At 36.9% G+C, this 20001-nt stretch overlaps 1 protein-coding gene across 1 annotated transcript; it reads right to left on the bottom strand.

The window, feature by feature from the left end:
* Positions 1–2460: 2460 nt before the first annotated feature.
* Positions 2461–19759, bottom strand: zgc:165507 (uncharacterized protein LOC561188 homolog). The gene is made up of 5 exons (XM_058417745.1): positions 19520–19759; positions 11121–11353; positions 7443–7586; positions 6377–7177; positions 2461–5054 (listed from the first exon to the last, which is right to left on the bottom strand). Exons 2-5 carry the CDS (start codon positions 11332–11334, stop codon positions 4789–4791), a joined length of 1425 nt encoding a protein of 474 aa, XP_058273728.1. The 5' UTR covers positions 11335–11353; positions 19520–19759; the 3' UTR covers positions 2461–4788.
* Positions 19760–20001: the final 242 nt, after the last annotated feature.

Here is a 20001-nt window from a genome sequence, read left to right on the forward strand (position 1 = left end):
TGTCTTTGTGGAGCTTCATGTTCTTCATGTGTCCACATTGCTTTCCTTACAAATTCTTGCGTTGTTTCCCATCTTTCTACAAACTGTAAGTTAAAAGATCACTCATTTGCTTAATGTTGAGTCATTTAAGGAACACTTTAAATACTTAAAAATGTGTTGTTTAATTAATAAGCAGTCTTGGTTATAGTCTTAATTACGAGATCAAATAATCACATTATAGCTTCAGTAATTGAGGTTTATAAAACACACCACTGTCATCAGTTACTTACGAATCCACCAGCCAGGACTCAACCTCTAACCCTTTTGTGTTTAACACTTACTCTTGTTTTAATAGAACTCTGCCACATGATGAGCCCTCAGCTTGTGCTGATATTTGTACTTGGACCTGACCCTCATCACCCCATTAAAATATAGCCGGAAACATTGCCAGAGGGGCTGCAGCCATTGATACTGGTCTCCTACATGCATTGTTAAATATGAGCACATGCAAAACGTTAGATTAGACAAACAGAAGAAGTGTGATAACCTAGTTTAATACAAACTTCTTTCCTTTAACGCACAGTGTTGTTTTGCTCCTAAATAAAGTTCTATAACAGTGAACTTCGGTGTCATAACATCTAACAGCTCTTGTACTTGTACTGGTCTCTGTGGAGTCTGGGAAAGTCCAGTTCTACTAAAAACAACTGGGGAAAGTGTCAGTGTCAGTATTTTCATGATCAAATCCTTCCCTTCTGGTTCTCTTATTAGAAAGGCGCCGCTGGGACTTCTATCTCCTCTTTAATTTACTCAGGTTTAGCCAGAAGAATATTCACCACTAGGGGGAGCTGTTAAACAATGATATTATTATTATTATTATTATTATTATTATTATTATTATTATTATTATTATTATTATTATTATTATTATTATTGTTGTTGTTGTTGTTATTATTATTATTATTATTATTATTATTATTATTATTATGCATAATGTCTTGACTAATGTATAATGTACACATATGTAGATTTATAAGCATGTTTACAAATATATTTAAAAAAGGAAATTTATAGGAGGAAAAGTATTCAGACACGTATACATTGACATGTACTCAGTATACACACACAAACTTATCAGCCTTAACATTAAAACCACTGAATAACATAGAAGAAGTAAATAACATTGATTATCACCTTATATTTGCACCTGTTGAGGAGCTGGGAATATCGTGCAGCAAGTGAAAAATCAACTTGTGTGTTGGAAGCAGTGCATCAGAGCCAAACCATGGAGCAATAGAAGAAGGCAGCCTGGTCTGGTGAACAATGTTTTCTTTTACATCATGTGGGGGCCATATGTGTGTGTGTGTGTGTGTGTGTGTGACTTACCTGGGGAAGAAATTACACTAGTATGCACTATGGGAAGAACGCAAGCCAGTGGTCATGTTCTAATTAATGTTCTGCTGGGAAACCTTGAGTCCTGACATTCAAGTGGCTGTTACTTTGACATATACCACCTACCTAAACATTGTTACAGACCCCCTTCATGGTAACCGTCTTCCCTAAAGGCAGTGTCCTCTTTCAGTAGAAGTAGTGGACACCCTCCTACAGTTTCGTGTGTTGATGGTATATCAACATGTTGGAATACCTTTTAACCCAGGCTTCTCCTGCTGTGCAGTGTAATCAGGGAATTGACTTCATGAAGACACTTCAGTGAATGAATGGAAAACATCTAATCTAGTATTGTTGATGAACCAATATGTTCATATGTATGAGAGTTTATATCTTAATATCTTGAACAATCTTAAATAAGCTGTGAAATCTATAGACAAGTCTCTGATTCAGGTATAAAAGAGAGTGTATTGTTATATGAGATTATGGTACAGTGCAAAACCCACTTAAGGTGACTTTAATTAAATAATTATTCCATGCATATAATAAATGATAGAACCTATGTAGAATCCTATTTATAAATTACTAAGTTACTTTAGAACTTTGTAACTTTAACATTTCCTCTTTCTAAAACATGTGCTATAAGATTACATAAGAAATATGACACAACTGCCTTTTTTAAAGCATGTTTAATAAGATTAATGTTCGGAAAAAGAGAAAAAACAGACAGGATTGTATTAGTAGAATTATTTGTATGTTGTCTCTATTAGGCAAGTACACCGTGAAAATATTGCATCCTCTTCAAAACAAGTAAAAACACAGTCTATTTCGAAGGCTGCTTGAAATTACATATCGTGCTCTAGCTAAAAAATAATCTGAAACAATGATTCTGATATAATTGTAATGACAGTGGCACTATGGAGGAAAATATAAATACATTTCAAAAGAATAAAAAGGCTGCATAGCTTTGACAATGCTTATAATAAAATTAATATCCATTAATTCTTGTATTTCGAAATAGATGACATTACACTACAGAAATAATTGCAATAGACTGTAAATAATTGTTAACACATACTAAATATATATATATATATATATATATATATATATATAGTTTGAGTAAATAAAAACAAACAATGTGTTAAATAAAAGATCACAGATGAATCAAACATTTAAGCCGTTGTCTGTCATTCATTTTATTTTATTTGATAAGGCCAGTGGTGTTTGTTTAGCTGGAAATCAAGCTGACGGGGGAATGGAATAATAAAAAAAATCGAAAGATTGTGTGCTAAGTGCTACATTATCCACTTCAGTCTCATATCATTAAATGACAAATTGTACTTATAAGTACTAAAGCTACCCAAAATAAATATTTATGCATACAAAAATAGAGAGTATTACTAAATAATAATAGGAAACAATATCTGTGGTCTAGTGTCTGCCTATATGTTTCAAAAAAAAGTAAATACTAAATTAGTATAATAAAATAAGCACGATAAAGCTGAGTCACATGTTAAACTGTAGCTACAAGAAACCACAACGTAGATTATTACATTAATCAGCAAGAAATTACTTACTATACGCTGACTGAAATCTTTGATGTTACCGACACTTATACAGCATTCAGATAATAGTGAATCTTTGCAAACAAACCTACATACATGGACTATTCACTCTATCATAATAATCCAAAACCATTTGATTATTCAAAGCTATTTAAGGAACAAAGGTTGTAGCAAAGAAATCATGGAGTCTAGATGATGTTATATGGAGTAGTTGGTAAGCAGGTCACAAGATAGCAAGACTTTTTAATCTAAAGTCAAATCCGAATCACCCTGACTCAAAAAATATACACTGGAATGGGACTGGACGGGAAAATTCACTGTAGAACTTAATTTTAAGGTTTTATCTGGGTGAAATTTACAGTGTATGGAGTTCGGTGTGAATATGAAATGACTTGGTTGGTAAGAACAATGCAAGCATTTATATTTCAAACAGAATTGAAAGCACGACACTTAGTTAACTGAATTTAATCAAAATTCTAACTATGTATAAATAAATACCGCTGTGATGCTTTTCACTCATGTTTGTTCGTTAGCAAGCTGGAATATTTTTTCAAAGTTTAGCATATTTTAGCTACAGAAAAATAAGAAAAGAGTGAACTTATAAAGTATTTAGCTTATTATGGTACACCGTCATACCAGAACTCAACACTGACCAAACCTACATTAACCCTTTGTTCTATTTTATACATGTGTTTACCTCAGTCCAACTTGGCAACCACACACAAAAGATAATACGTCCAAGGGATCGAATAATGTGTCTGCGTTAACTCAGACGTATGAGAGGAACAGTACGAAGAAAAGAAATAACTTGTTATCGATATACGTGTGATATTGGCGCATAGAAAACGTGATACATTGTTATGGTGCGGGATTAAACAGACGCAGCACTTAAAAATCTACTAGTACTTTGTCCGGCTTTAAAACCGATCCCGAAAATTGATCCTGAATATCATTCAACTGGCATCTTGCATTGCTCTGATTAATTCATTAATAACAACTTCAGTAGTTATACAGCATGTTAATTAACGTCAGAGACACTAAAATACAAATAGACACGATACATTTGTTAATAAACAAGCTGATTAGTAATGCCACATTGTATACACATCATACAGGAAGCTCTATATACTAGCTTTAGGATGTATTATTTACATTTAAGGCAATACCTAACATGTAAATACTTTTGTACACGTGTATTTCAAAAAAATAACACTCCCCGTCAAATAATACCGGATGCATTTCCCTGTATATCCCGCAGCACAAAACTAAAGGTTATATAACATGGCTAGGTTCTATATTACCAACATTTTGGTCAGGAGATTTATAAGGCCCTTGTTAATAACACATGCATAATGATTTACATTCAGTCATGTTATATTGATTACACAGATTATAGACTGTAGTGCAGCAGATATGGGCATGCAGCTCACAGGTGTGTCGCTGGTAAATGCTTGTCAGGTATTTGGACTAGATAACTAAACACTCAAAAGTGCTCAGAAGTCAAGAGTTATTTGGGTTTTCTGAAAATTCTGCATCCGTGGAAAGATTCTGGTCAGTTCCTGAGCTGAAACATTAATCTGATGGCTTCAAACTGAGTGTTATAATTGTGGTAATGTTTATCTGTGGTATCTAATGCAGCCTAACTCAGTCTTTTTTGTTCAACTCTCATATACGCTGCTATTTCTTTGTCCCGACTTCCATCTAAATGCTTTATCTGAACACTACTCTACTGGTCCCATCACACACTCAGTCATTTGCTTTGGCAGTTGTGTGTTGCTTTACCCCAGCATGACAATCTCTGCCTTTGCTGTGGACATATGCCTGGGGTGTAGCCCAGATCTTACTTGGAAGAAGTTTAAATGTTTGTTTCTCTCTGCACAGCATCTTCCACAACATGTTTCCCACAGAGTTCCTCAGATACCTGTCCATCTCCTTTGCAATCTGGTCCCTTGTCAGGCTCTTCAAGTTCTGCTTGCTTGTACATCTCCTGTTTGCGTTCTTTCTCCAGCAGACGGTAATTGATGAAGTTGCCCACGAAAAGCCAGATGCTGGCGAAGATGACTATAGCGCCACAGCATATGTACATGTACTTGTAGTTCTTTGTGATATCCACGAGTTTCCCTGTAAGGCACCAGTGATAGAAGATGAATATCGCTAAAGTGTTATCGCTAAAGCACTGAAAGCGTTGGACAATACATAGTCATTTCTGGATAAAACTGTATTTTAAAAACGACAACAACATAGTACTCATAGATTAAATGAAAAGCATCCTCGTCAGCTTGATTAAGTTGTTGTGATGATGCTATTAGTCTTTACTAGATTCTGAGCGGTTCTCTATCTCATTATGATGATATTAAGATTAATGAATTGGTAATTCCTTCATTTAGAGCATTTTGACCTTGGCCTACAGTAACAAAAAATGACAAATTAGGCAGGTTATAATAATAATAATAATAATAATAATAATAATAATAATAATAATAAGAAGAAGAAGAAGAAGAAGAAGAAGAAGAAGAAGAATGCCTTAACTTGTCTTCAATAATCCATTAAGTGTACTGACAGTTTCATGTCAGATTGAAAAAGCAGAGCATAAAAACTTTGCTTTCCTTCTGTGTGGAAACGGGTAAAATGGGGGGGGGGTTGAAATGGGTAAAATCTAAAAAGATATCTAAGTTATCTTTTATAATAGTATTCAGCTAAAAGTCAGCATGGGTTTACTTTTATTAGATTTTTTTAAAGATTTTCCTGTGGTGGTTTTTTCCTATAATTTATTCTTTTTTGTGCATAAGTCAGGACTGCGATTTGAAGCATGAAAAGTAATTTTGATTTTAGGCAGACAGAATATCAATAGAAAATATCAATTTTAGTATTGGCATTTCTCAATACTGAGAAAGAGTTAAATATATTATTCTTGTTATACAGTTACACTATGATTTAAGTTGTGTTACTCTCTTGAGGACAGGGGTGTATTATCTCAACAAAAACATAAAAGCAAGCAATACTACACTATAGAGTATGTGGACACCTGTGTCGTCACACCCATATGTGTTTTTGTCCCTTAAGTTGCTTAAATATGCTGTAGCATCACAGTTTCCTTCCCTCCACATGTTGAACACCTTTGGGATGAACTGGAACACCGACTGAACCCCAGACCTCCTCACTCTTACAACACCAGTATCTGATCTCACTAATGCTCATAGCTAAATGATCACTAATCCCCACAGACACGCTCCAACATCTAGTGGAAAACTCTCCCAAAAGAGACCAGGATGTAAGGGGCAACAAGTGTATTTGGGTGTGATAGTCAAATTTCCACATTTCCAAATTTCCTCTAAGTCAGGCTTAATTTTCACTTACATATGGTTTGTTGCTGGTCTTAATGATAACTACAGACATACTCATGTTGGGTAGATAAGCAACCGAATTAGCCTGTCATGTCTTACCTGCCAGTGGTGGTCCAATAAGCACAGGGCAACACTCAACGATAGTGGTGAGGCCCACAGCACTCGAGAACCTCTGAGGTCCTACCAGGTCCATGAGTGTCTCAAAGAGCACGGCGCTCACCATGCCGAATGCAAACCCAAAGAACACTGCATACACCACCATGCCAGTGTAGGTCTGAGCCAGTGGGCACAGTATGTGGCACACGCCATTATAGAGGACAGCAAAGCTGAAGAAGTACTGGATCTTTGGTCGCACCCAGTGTGTGTTGGCCAACAGTCCCATGGAGGGACGAGCAAACATGTCCACAAAAGCCAAGATGGAGAGCAGGAAGGCTGCTGAGTACTCATCTACACCGTTGTCTTTGGCATATGGAGAAAGGAAGACGATAGGGGCGAAGAAGCCCACAAACATAATGACGTTTCCTGACAGGTAGATGAGGAAGCCCCTGTGCTTGAAGAGTGACAAGTCAAGGTATTTGTTGACAATCTGCCATGCTGAAAGTTTTGACGTCTTAGCAGGTGGAACCTCTTCATCATTTCTGGTGTCATTCTTTGTCAAAGGCTGGGGCAGGGGCCTCATAAGGGATCCGGCCACGCAGCAGTTCAGCAAAAGTCCCCCGAGAATAAGGAAGCTGCCTCTCCATCCAAAAGCGTTGATGAGGTACTGGTTTAAGGGAGCTAGGGTGCTTAAAAACACAGGGCTACCTGCCATGGCCAAGCCATTAGCGATGGGACGCTTTTTGTAAAAGTACTTCCCGATCATGGTCAAAGCTGGCTGGAGGTTGAAGGCAAGACCAAAACCTTTGGGAGGTTGAGAGTAGTTAGTACAGAAATGAATTCCACAAACCTTTCAATTTAGCCGTTACTTTTTAAGTTTAGCATAGGGGTTAATTGTCCTTTTTTATGATTGTCCTGGCTTGTCATCAAATGTTTCTTATTTTTAATAATCATTTCTGTTATCATCTGCTGTTGTTGCTAGCAATGATAATGATAAAAAAATAATAATATATGTATAATCTAATGTATTTTGCTTGATAATGACTGTATGTAATTTGTATCCACTCACCCCCAATCATTCCAATGCAGATGTACAGCTGCATGACACTGTTGCAGAATGACGCAGCAATCATGCTGATGGAGCACAGGAATCCACCCGCTATCATTACTGGACGGCTGCCATATGTGTTTACAAGGATACTGCTTATAGGGCCTGAAACAGAGGACGGAATAATTAAGAAGGGAATATAGACTTGTGCTTGTTTTTGTCAAATCCGTTAACGGTGCATTTAAGAATATGAATTACAAAACAGCATGCAGTGGTCGTGACATTAGCTCATTAGCCCCTAACGATGGTGATGGTCCTCCATCTCCTGAAACAGATATAACTTGTATATAAATTGTAATTAAATCCAATAATAATTAGAGTTGGGAGTGAATTTCACCATATATTACTTTCACGTCATTGTATGAAGAATGCTGTGGTACAAAATTTGATTTAAAATTAGTAATGAAACTGAATAAATACAAAATACCATAAACTTTCTAATTGAAATATCATAAAGCTGAACTGTCCAAGGTATGAGAGTATCTTCTGTATAGTTACCCACACAATTTCTGTCGAATACATTTCAAAGTGAACAAGGTAGGATAATAATAAAAAAGTGCTACTGCCCCGAGGGGTGTCTTGAGACTTGTTAATACCTCTTCAGGAAAATGTGCTATTAGAAATCAGGTTAGATGGTCTGCTGCTTTACTTAATTTGCCCCACATATATTTCACCTATCAGGACCTCCTTATTAGCATATCCGGCAGCTAGAGATTTTCAATGGGACTCAATGAGGGCAAGAGTTTACTGTGCAGCTGGGACACTCAGCGCCTCAAGTGATCCCTGCTTTCAAAGGCTTATAATGTCACAGTTCTTCGTTCTCAAGAGTTTGATAAATGCAGTAATGGATCTAGTGCTCACTGCCAGCTCCTAAAGATAACTGGCTGGTGATAAATTCTGCATAAGTCACTAAATCCCTGCACTAAAAAGATGGAAGGTGTATGTTATTGTAACTTGTGAAGGGATTTATAGGCAGGATGTAAAAATATAAGATCAGCATGGTATTTAGTATTATGAGAACAGTCTGGTAATCGTAGTACTCAATATAGGTGGGAGTCAAAATATAGGCTGTCAGGCTCAATATATTCTAAACAAAACCAAAACATAGGCAAAAGCCCAAAGGAACACTCCTCAGGAAATTATGAATCACTGAAACATCAGAGCTTGAACAGGAGCTAAAAATAGTTGTGAACAATCAAGACACAGGATATGAATTTATATTCATATCCTGTGTCTTGATTGTTCACAACTATCAAACCAGCATGCGCATGGTTTAAGAAACAAAAGAAACAAAATGTTAAAAACAGAAGCAGTGCTGTGAGCCAAAAACTTCTCCATTCCTGGGATCCTGGGAGGCCTAAACTTACTACGATACATCCTACTACACATGTCTACCACAAGCTTCCTTGTCTTTGATAGCTGGCATCCTCACCTAAAGTTAATGGAGCATTTAAAGTTAAAATGCTGATACTGATGCTAGTGATATTTGCGTGTTTTTTTTTTTTTTTTTTTACACGTTTTTTTACACGTTTTGCTGTGGCCTGAAGTGTTTATATTCCAGCACTACCACTTGATTCTACTGAACCCCAATGCATTTGGTTACCTTACCTCATCACTTTTATTTTCACTTCATTTTATTATTTTAGTGCTGTTATGTGCAGTAAGGCATCTCAACTCTTCTGTGTCCCAAAACTTTCCCCTGCTACTTATGACATATACTGAAAACACATGCGCAGGTTGCTTTACTTCCTGAACAAGTGCAACACAGACAGCTTTCACATTACCAGTTGTTTTATGTAAATCATGCAGACTAAACTCCAGTGTGAAAGCCTCCTTAGTAGAATTATCACTAAATATTAACTAAGATTCATATAATCCACAATTTGATATAAAATTACTTATGAATTCAGAGTACTGACCATAAGTGTATTTCTTGGTTTTTGTCATGTTCTATTCCTACTATTTTTTTTTCAGCTGAGTACTTTTTTTTTTGCCTGTTTTATTTTCTGAAGAGTGACAGTAATTCTAGACTGACGTTCACAGCCAGAGTGACACTAGATACTACAGGAACAGCCTATCTCTGTAGTGGTTACTTGAGTAACTGCCTTCGGTAGCAGGAGGTCAGTGAAGAGCGTCACACCTTGATGCGTTCATTATGGCACTGAGGAAACAGGTAACAAGTCAGTGCATGTGAGACAACAGCCCACTCAACCTGCGCTCTTTGAAATGCATAGTCGAAAGCCAAGACTAGCGTATCTGCATTACACGCCTCATTGCACGTTGATGCACTGGCATATTTAAAGCATTAGGTAAAGCCTGTTGCCTGGTGATGCACAACAATGTCATCTTCTCCCTCTCTCTCTCTCTCTGGCATAAAACTCTCGATTATTAATATGCAACTAATGAAACTGAGACTTTTTTATCTTAATACAGTATAACTTTGTTTATAGATGAAAAATATGAAATTAGAAATATACACAGAATAGCAAAATGTGAGAGCTACGCTTTAAATAAAGAAACAGATTTGAAGAGAATTCTAATCTTAGGATATTTTGATTTCTTTTAGATTCTACACTTTTTAGACTTAGATATCCTATGGCATTATATAACTCAAAGAATTTAAAGTAAAGCTTGATAAAGTTCAAGGTTTGGTCAGGTTTTTAAACCAACACAAAAGTACATCCAATGTCTGCCAATCCTACTACATCCTGCTGTAACTATTAAAGAAAAAAGTTGAATAAATATACAGTAAGTAATATAGACAGCAGGAAAAAAATAATAATAGTTACTCAGAAGTAAATGAGGTATAAAGTACATATTGTATGAAGGCATATGCTTATACCATTGCTATATAAGTCCTAAAGAACTATTTTTCACCTTTTTCACCATTCTTCATTCAAATGTGTGCATTGTGCTTATTTCTGACAAGAACATCAGGCTCAGATACTCAAAAGATGGGAAACCCAATCACCTAGCCACGTTTTAACCTTTACTAACAGGCTGAAACAACAAACATCATATCATATTACTGTCCAATCAAACTGTTTTGTTGAACTGCTCCTGTATAGTTTCTTCTCTTCGTAACTAAGTAAGGTTCTTCACCCCTTATGTCCTGCAACGTTCCCCTGCCACTCATGGTACACGTGTGCTGTGGAAACTAATGATGCTTTCATTAAAACTCTTGCTTTACTTTCTGGACAAGCATGGACCTGAATACGCTGAATCCACCACACTGTACTACCAAGCTGAGACAACAAACATCACACCACTGTCCAATTACTAATAAACTTCATCAATATATATTTAATATACTAAACTTATATAGGAGTTTCAGATTACATCAGTGCTGGTAGATGATCACCAGTGAGGCAATCCTTTGCGAGAACCCAGTAAAAATTGGCCCTTAAGGACACACAGAAGTTATTAATGTTCTCAAAAAGATATTCAAAGGTGGAAAGTTGGTCCAATTAAATTATTTCTCTTTACTCTAAATCATTGGACTTCAAAAAAGTGATATACAAACTGCTTTAGGCTTCAGCCCATTAAAAAAAATTCTGACTTTAGGACGAAATGGAAACCTGCATGGACAAGCTTGTTCTCAGAATTCCTTTCATTTTCCCCCCTTTCCCTCTTTTTTACCTCCAGCATACATGACAGCCAGCATGATGGAGGAGATCCAGGCAACTTGGCTATATGATGCGTCAAAAATTCTCTGAATGTCCTTGAAGAAAACAGTAGTGGCCTTGGGGAAAGCGTAGGAGAAGCCGATGGAGATGAAGGCTCCACACACCACAGCCCAGCCCCAGCCTCCATCCGGAGGGGGCACAGCTTGAGCTCCAGCAGGGGGTGGCATTGTAAACCCTGGTCTTTTCCTGTATGATAGAGAAGAACAAAGAGACGCATTTTAACAGATGGACTTCTTTGTCTTCAAACATAGCAGTCTTTGCAGTTTTTACTTTGTACTCTAATGCCAGGATATGGACTATGATGTTAAAATATTCTTAGATTATTAGCTTTATTCATGGACAAAGCTTACAATTCAACATAAACGTGACAAGAGTGTGAACAGTCAATTGTCCAGTTATATGTGGTTCGCAAAATGACTAAAAATACAAAAGACTATGATTACAGCATGGTTCTTCTTAAATAGCAGCCTGCAATTAAAGCTGCCTAAACAACAAAAAACTGGCCAACAGTTAGTGTGTGTGTATATATATTTGTGTGTGTGTGTGTATTTGTATGAGTTGATAATTTTAATGCAAAATAATAAGGAATATGAAGAGAAATGGGACACACAACATCATTTGAAAACTACAATACAGAAACCCCTGCATTCTCTCCGGACTATGTAAAAGATGTAGGTCTACAGTATAGTTCCCATAAACACCACCCTGTATTCTGCCTTCTTGTCTTACGTTAGCATCTTGTATTCATTATGTTACATTACGGTCCTGAAGAGACACAATATTTCATACTTTGTGAATACAGAGGGAAGAAAGAGGTGTCAAATATTACACAACATCTAAAAGGTTGAAGTACACGTGGAAGATATTTGATGCGGAAGGTTTTCTGATGTAATGTTACTCACTGTTTACATTTCACAGGGAACTGGAACGCTAATCCGCCTGATAAAACCCACAGCCGGATGATCATTTATTTACTCTTGCAGATCAGAGCTCTTGGAAATTTGTTTGCATATCAAACACCTTCTCTTGTGTGTCATAGCATGAATATACAGTATGCTGCACCACCAAAGACTCAAACACACACACACACACACACACACACAAACACAGAAACACAATACATGTTGCTTACACCTATACACTCTTGAATAAGGCTTGTGTAAGCTGTTGTATTTTGTATTTGTGCCATAAATTCCAATATTCTCATTATACATGGTACACAATGATGTAATAGAGTGGTACACAATATGGCCTAAAGTATGTGCAACCCTGACCATCACATCCATATAAGGTTCTTACTAAAATGTTTGGGGAAGAACCACAAATTCGGAAAATTTCCCTGAACTGGAACTAAGAGACTCAAACCCTGTTCCAACATCATAATGCCCCTGTGCACAAAGCCCCTGAGCTCCATGAAGACATGGTGTGTTAAGGTTGGAGTGGAAGAACTCCAGATCTTCTCATCCGATATCAGTGTCCAACCTCATCTTATCTTGTGTATCTCTCTCTTGGCTCTCCAAAATTTTTACAATATATGCAAAAATTTATAGTCGCTATAAAGTTCACATCATTATCATTTCCACACTGTGAAAAGAAATACATCATAGCAACGGAAACTCTTGTAATACATTCAGAGTAATTAGTATTTCTAATTATAAGATTACAGTGAACCAAATATAAGACTGTTAAACCAATTTTCCAGACATATTTACTCAATTTCAACTTTATATTTTCTTGATATTTTTGCTTCTTTCTGAAAATAAATTATTATCTCCCAATATAACAAGATTATTTCAAGCCTGGAATTAGTACCAATGTCTAGAAATAGGTTTTATCAGTCTTACATTTGGATTGTTGTAATTGTCTAATAGGAAATACTAGATATATTTGACTAGATAAATTGGAATGCTATTTTTTGCATTTCAGAATATCTAGGATTTAATACATACTTGTAAATGAATAATTTCTAATTCATAACAGTGATACATCTTTCTCTGTTTAAATTGTAAATAGCCCAAATACAGAAAAACAGAGGGTCACATTTAACACCATTAACTGTTGCATGAAGGACGATTGGAAAGTCCTCACCTACTACATGAAATGCCAACTGGCTCTGTACCTGTACCTCAAACAGATACAGAAATAAACATGCCCTGTCTCTAAGCACCCACTGGACAATTATTATATGATGTGACCAATAAGCCCAGTCTCTATGGCTGACTACCTGGGACAATTTTATTACCACACACACACAACTAGGAGTCATTGCCGTGTGTTAAACAAAGCTCATGTGGCTGCTCTTGTAAACTGATCCTCTCAACTGAAGAAATAATTCACACCTAAAGATTAAACAATAAGAAAGTTTCGGGAGTTAAGAGAGTTATTAATCTTGACAGATTAATTACACGAGGAAGCATTACATAAGTACATAGCAGAATAATAATAACAATAACCTGTGATCAGAAGAAAAGTGTGCTCATAACTGTGAGTATACAGGAAGCATTAAAGAAAACAAACAACTAATTAGCTATTGTGTATAATGTGTGACTGAGAGGCTGTATGAAATATAAATATACACTCTATCTCTCCATTCCTCTTTTGCGCATGTATATAGTAGCTATAATCGATCAAGGTCAACTTGAAATAGCTCGGCACCCACTTAGCGGATAGCGCGCATACATTTTTTATGGAAACTTCACACATTACTAATAAAGCCCAGGTAATACTTTGGTCTCTAAAATTATGCGTCCTTCGAGAGATTTCCAAAGAGTTTAAAGCTTACTAATTAAAGATTACGATCTTGTTCATACACCTATACACTCGAGATAGTGTGAACACAAACATTCCAGGTCTAATGTTAACATTTTTAACATTGGATCCTGTTTGTTTAACTTTCACAGTGTCAGTTTATGGATAAGAGTGACCATGCCTATGCAGGCTCTGCACCAAGGTTGTTGAACAGCCACTGACTGGATAGGTGGGCTTCCTGTATCATGATTGAAAACATACCTATAAACATTAGCATTTTAAGGAATTTTCCAGGGGTGGGATGTGGTACAGTAGATTAGTGGTTAAGGTGTTCAAATCCCAGGTACACCAAGCTGCCACTGCTGGGCCTCTGAGCAAGGTCTTTAACCCTCAGTTGTATAAAATAAGAGAAATTATAAGTTGCACGGGATAAGGGTGTTTGCCAAATACTGTAAATGGATATGACCATAGGTTTTGGTAGGGATGGGCAGCATTTAATTATGAGAATTAAGTACTGATGCTAGCACACTTGACTTATGCTATATGAAATAGGGGTGTAACAGTACACCCCATTTATGATTCCATTGCATGATACTGGCACTTCTCCTAGAGAAAATGACTGACTTAAACATAATCAGCTCTGGAGCAGCACCTGAGGCAACATTTTAACTGGAAATAGAGCTCCAAAGTCAACTAAAATGCCCGACTTCAGAAGCCTCTTTCTGTAGATCTCAGAAGCACAGTGTGTCGTTCACTGAACAAGTGCAGATGATTCCTGGTAATCTTGCAGGCTGCCCATGAACAATGTGATCACGTGACCAGCGTGTTATCTATTAGAACTCTGTAGAATGTACATATTCAGACATCTTGTGCTCAAAAAGTGCAACTAGATTAGACCAGCGAGTGGTATAATAACACTAATTTCCATTTGAATTGCACATTGTGTCATGCATCGTGTCATTTTCACCCATACAGGAAAGAATCTGTTTAATTATTAGAATAACTCTGTATCAGGCTGTCATCTGGCATATTGTCTAGCAGCTTATTTTGAGTAGTTTCAACAGAGCAGGTGCATTTTCTGTCAGTAGCAAGGCACTCTGAAGCACTAAGTATCATGGAATAGGGTTGCCAGATTACCAACCCGATTACATCTCACATTAAGATTTGGCGTTGAGAAAGGGAAGGTTTTACTACTTTTCAAGCACAAACGTTTGCATCCCTTAATGACAAATTATATTGAAATTCTAATCGATTAAAGCATGTAAAATCTTGTAAAAGCTCTCATGCTGTTTCTTGTGAGCTGTCAAAAAATCTGCCCACTTCACACTGGATAAAAATCGGATCACAGAAAGCTTTCGAGGATAAAAGATATATAAGGAGAGCAATGTGTTTAGTCACAAATATATCAAAATGTGGAAGAAAAATAACTAAACTTTTAACTTTTATTAACTAAACTAAAGCCAATCTCGCATCTTATTAGTCTTGTGATTTCATTATTATTTTCTTTCTTAGATTTTAGAATTTCTTAGAATTTACTACATTTATGAAGCAAGTCTTCTTTCGCAGAGAGCTCAAAATTTTTGACTCCCAACTGTGATTCTAATACCTGGATAATTAAAACCAACAATCTAACACATATACTATATTTTCAATATTTTAAGCTCTTAAGCAGCAGATTACAACCCCAGGATATATGTGTGTGGATCTGGGAAAACCTGCCAGATGTCACTGTGGCTAAATTCTGGGAAACAGTCCAATATGACATAAAAAAAAATTTCATATCATCATATTCATATTTGACTCGTCTTTTTTAAGAGAGTATAAAAAACACTTTCATAAAACTGCATGAAAATATTTCACCCATATATAGTCAAAAGAGCAGAACATACACAATTAGTCAGTACTTACTTCTGCACTGATGTAACAGCAGACACTGAATAATTAAGCAAAGAATCAAAGCACAAGTGAAATTTAATTCAGATGTCATAGGAGAGACACTGCAGCTCAAAGTGATTTGATAACATGTCACTAGTGTCATTTTCCATAAATAGGTTAGGTTATAAATGTAGAGGTAGGTGGGGTGCTTGCTTGCCTATCAGCTCAGGACCATATTAAATCAGGATAATTCCTCATTTTGTCTTATTGAAATAATATCAAGACTACGTAGTGATTAAAGAAGGGCTCTTAAAGTAGTTTATGAGGTAAATATGAATAAAGCCTGGTATAAAAGCAGATTTCAGCTATAATTTACTGTATATATCGTATTTCCTATGTATTATATAGGAGTTCTTATACACATTTAGTGAATTTTACCACTTTGTGACTGTGCACACTGCTTAGTCAGCATTAGAGCTTGGTCCACTAATGTAGCATATGAATTTCATTGTATATAGATGCTTAAGCACTCTTTATACACATGACAAACTTGAAACTTCCTTCTAGTCTTTCAGTGAGAGAAGAGAATCAAATACAATTTTCTCTCTTTTCCACAGTTAGGGGTAACCAGATTTTTATAATTTCTGAAGAAGAAGCTTTTATTATTGTCACATGAACATTACAGCACTGTCAAATTCTTACTTCGCATATCCCAACTTTAGAAGTTGGGGTCAGAGCACAGGGTCAGCCATGATACAGCACCCTGGAGCAGAGAGGGTTAAGGGCTTTGCTCAGTTGCTCAACAGTGGCAGCTTAGTGATGTTGAGGCTTGAACCCCATTCCACAACCCAGGGCATCATCCACTAAGGCTACCAGGAGAATTTACTAAAAATTACATTCAAGAAAGTCTGTAGTTTTAATAGGTCATGTCAGTAGGGTATTCTAAGCTTCCACAATTTTGATCAGTTACCCTCAGGTGTTTGTAATATAACCACCAAGAAATACATAACTGTGTAGGGTTTTTTTTTTTTTTTGCCTTTTGTTTTCCTTTACATCAGTGATAACCTTGAGCAGTGAAGGTATGACTTTACAAATTGGCTGATTGTTTGCTGTGGTTTTAATATTAACCCCGACTTCACACTTTTCTCTCTGTAGGTCAGAAATGCCATGCTGGGTCCCAACAATGGCTGCTTAATATCACTCACCGCTGTGCTTGAATAACTGAGTGATGAGGGTTTCACAGGAAGCGTTGAAGCCCTTCATGTTTCCAATTTAAAGAGAGGCTTGATATGAACACCATTAAGACCTGGAACACTTCAGATCACGAGCAGGGCTTTTTCTTTATGGTAATTAGCATATCACTAACCATTTCCAGGTCTTTGACTGTTATTTAGTACCTGTGACATTATCTGTATTTATTCTGTGGCATTAGCATAATGTCAGTATGCAAATGTAATGACATCAAAACAAACAATAAACATGTCAATCTCAAATACACTGCCATGATCATGCAAAAAAATCACCATGAAGCTATTTCTGCTACTGAGATTAAAGTAAACTATTGTCTCTGTACAGCTGTAGCGTTTACTCAACCTACAAATGTCACACGGTTAGAAAGGTGATCTGTCTGACCATTGGCTGATCAAGCATGCCTTTTCTGTTATAAATTCTTTGAAAAGCAATGTGTTAAGTGTTTAGCCAGCATGTGACTGATCCTAATGTCACCACAATCCTCAAGTAATTTATGACAAGTCACATCACAAGGGTAAATACTATGTGAATTGACCTAGGATCCAGATCTGGTGGATTTTTACATGCATCAGATATTATCTATTTATATTATTTTCTCTTATCATAATAAATGGTCATGATATGATTATCTGAGCAGGTCTTCTTAATGTTTTTAATCTACCTGTTTCAGACTAGACTACTGCATGCTTCATACTCAGTGTCCCTCAGTACTCAGTGTCCCTCAGAATCTGTCATTATCTTTAATAAATCTATTCCATGAACAATTAACTAACCCTGAACTTGTCACCACAATAAAAAAAGCATTTGTACTAGCTCTTACACCTCTACTCTGTGAGCTTCCCTCCGCTAGAACTCCCATATTGTACACTACAAGTGTTGTACTCTGCCTGATATATTGCTTTCCCCTTTTTTCCATTTGTTTGTCTCTTCGTATAAAAGCATCTTCTAAATGAATAAATTTAAATGTAATTTTGGACTTATTGTAGAAACCCTCCCTCAAAAAACTGATACCATTTCAGCAAATCAAGTTAACATGTAACTTAATATTTCAAGTCCTGGTCTGAGCAACAATTTGACATTCCCAGAGGAATTGAAACCATGACCACTGAGCTTGAGGCTGGAATAAAGCCATCAGAACAGTCCATCACAGGGTACATGCAGACACAGATTCCAGAGGAACCCGGGTGAACCCCGAGGAAACCCACCCAGACACTTGTATTGTATTGTATTGTAATTTTTTTTTTCATATTTTATTCTATAACCACTAAAGAACTGATGCGTATTCTATATACTTCTGTGAAGGTAATAGTCTAATATTATTATTCAACAACTGGGGCACTAGTATACATAAACAAGCATGTTTGTTTCTTTTTTAATAGCATGACCAAAGGTTAATGAACAGGAACAAACTTTAAAAAGGTTGGACACAATGAGACTAAGTCAATTCCTTCCCACTATATTTGCCTTTCTTGGTCACACAAATTGCACCAACTTAGCCGTAAACATTGTTTATGCTCCACCTGCAAAATAAACTCTTTGAAACATTCTCCATCAATAGTGTACAAATCAATTTAAAAAATGGTTGAGAAAGAAAACTGAAAGTAATCAATCCTGCTCTATTTGACTAGGGTTTCATGTATATCACACTCTGTACATCCACCTGACTCCATCATCACCTGATCATCTTCACCAGCAGGACTATACAGTAAGAAAGCTGTTCAATAATTAAGGACCCATTTGTCTCTTCTACCATTCCACAAATGCTGACCTCACATAATGTCCAATTGCTGGCCTCACATAATGATTCTGATCTCACAAGATCAGATAATGACAACATTCATTAAAATATTTACTTAAGTGTGTGAATATATTGCCATATGTCACAGTGTGCACTCACTCACACTCACATGACACACACACAAGTATTAAGTCCAGCTGACCTACATAGAACATCCTCTCTCCTCCTGCCAATGACTCTCTTATCTACCAAATCCCTGATATTTATAGCACGCACGCGCGCGCGCACACACCCTAGCGCGCGGACACACACACACACACACACACACACACAGAGCGCATCACCAGCAGACGAAGAGCAGTCAGTGGGTTAAATAATGAAATATGCAAGGCGCACGTGGAAGAAAAGCGCAAAGGTGATTGGGTGGATGAGAATGATGCAACAGTCCGGTGCTTCTCCGCATCTTTGTACAGCGCGCGACCGGTGCTTATATAAACCGGATGAAACCAGTTGGCATGCTCGTCACTTAAAAGACTACATGTAACCAATGATTAGTAAACTTAAAGGCTCAAAACAAGGCGATGTAAACACAAACATATGTCTTTTGTGTGCCTTGTTTACACACCTCGAAAGACGGGAGCATCATCCGGTTTTATTTCTTGAAACAAAGTATCATGGGGTGCTAATAAAGCCACAGCGAGACCCATTAGCAAGCTTTTCAAAAAGAAATGTCTGTTTACCTTGGGAATTGTTAATCACCGGGTCCGTCCTGTGTCCCTTCCTCATTCAGTGACCTTGCCAATGTTGCAAGAATGCGCGCTTTACGCACTGTTTGGACGCCTCTCTTTCCAGAGGGCGACACTGACGTCTGCAGCGTGGAGGGGCGGCGTGTGGCGCGCGTGCCTGTCTTTGTGTGTGTGTGTGTGTGTGTGTGTGTGTCCATAGAAGCGAACATGGGCAACGCACTAGCTAAACACACCAGCACGAAGCTTGGCCCAATAGCAATGTGTCGTATGAATGGGTGGAGAAGGGGCGTGCAAAAGGTTGCACATGGACTTTTAACAATTCCATGTAAGCCCCATATGTCAGCTTTTCCCTATTTCTTTAAGTAAAAAACATTAAACACGGTATATTAGCGATGCTTATTACGTCAGCTGCATTAGACCTGGATTATTGTGAAGTTATTCTTATTGCTCAAAAGCTTCCTAATATATTGTGCAAC

This window comes from Hemibagrus wyckioides, linkage group LG19 (assembly GCF_019097595.1).
Source record: "Hemibagrus wyckioides isolate EC202008001 linkage group LG19, SWU_Hwy_1.0, whole genome shotgun sequence".
Classification (NCBI taxonomy): domain Eukaryota; kingdom Metazoa; phylum Chordata; class Actinopteri; order Siluriformes; family Bagridae; genus Hemibagrus; species Hemibagrus wyckioides.

Excerpts from the sequence above, each read along its gene's own strand:
- zgc:165507 (XM_058417745.1), bottom strand. The coding sequence starts at position 11,334 with ATGCCACCCCCTGCTGGAGCTCAAGCTGTGCCCCCTCCGGATGGAGGC. Across the intron at positions 7,178-7,442 it reads CTGCATTGGAATGATTGGGG|GTTTTGGTCTTGCCTTCAAC; the intron begins GTGAGTGGATAC and ends AACCTCCCAAAG. Across the intron at positions 5,055-6,376 it reads TATTGGACCACCACTGGCAG|GGAAACTCGTGGATATCACA; the intron begins GTAAGACATGAC and ends GGTGCCTTACAG.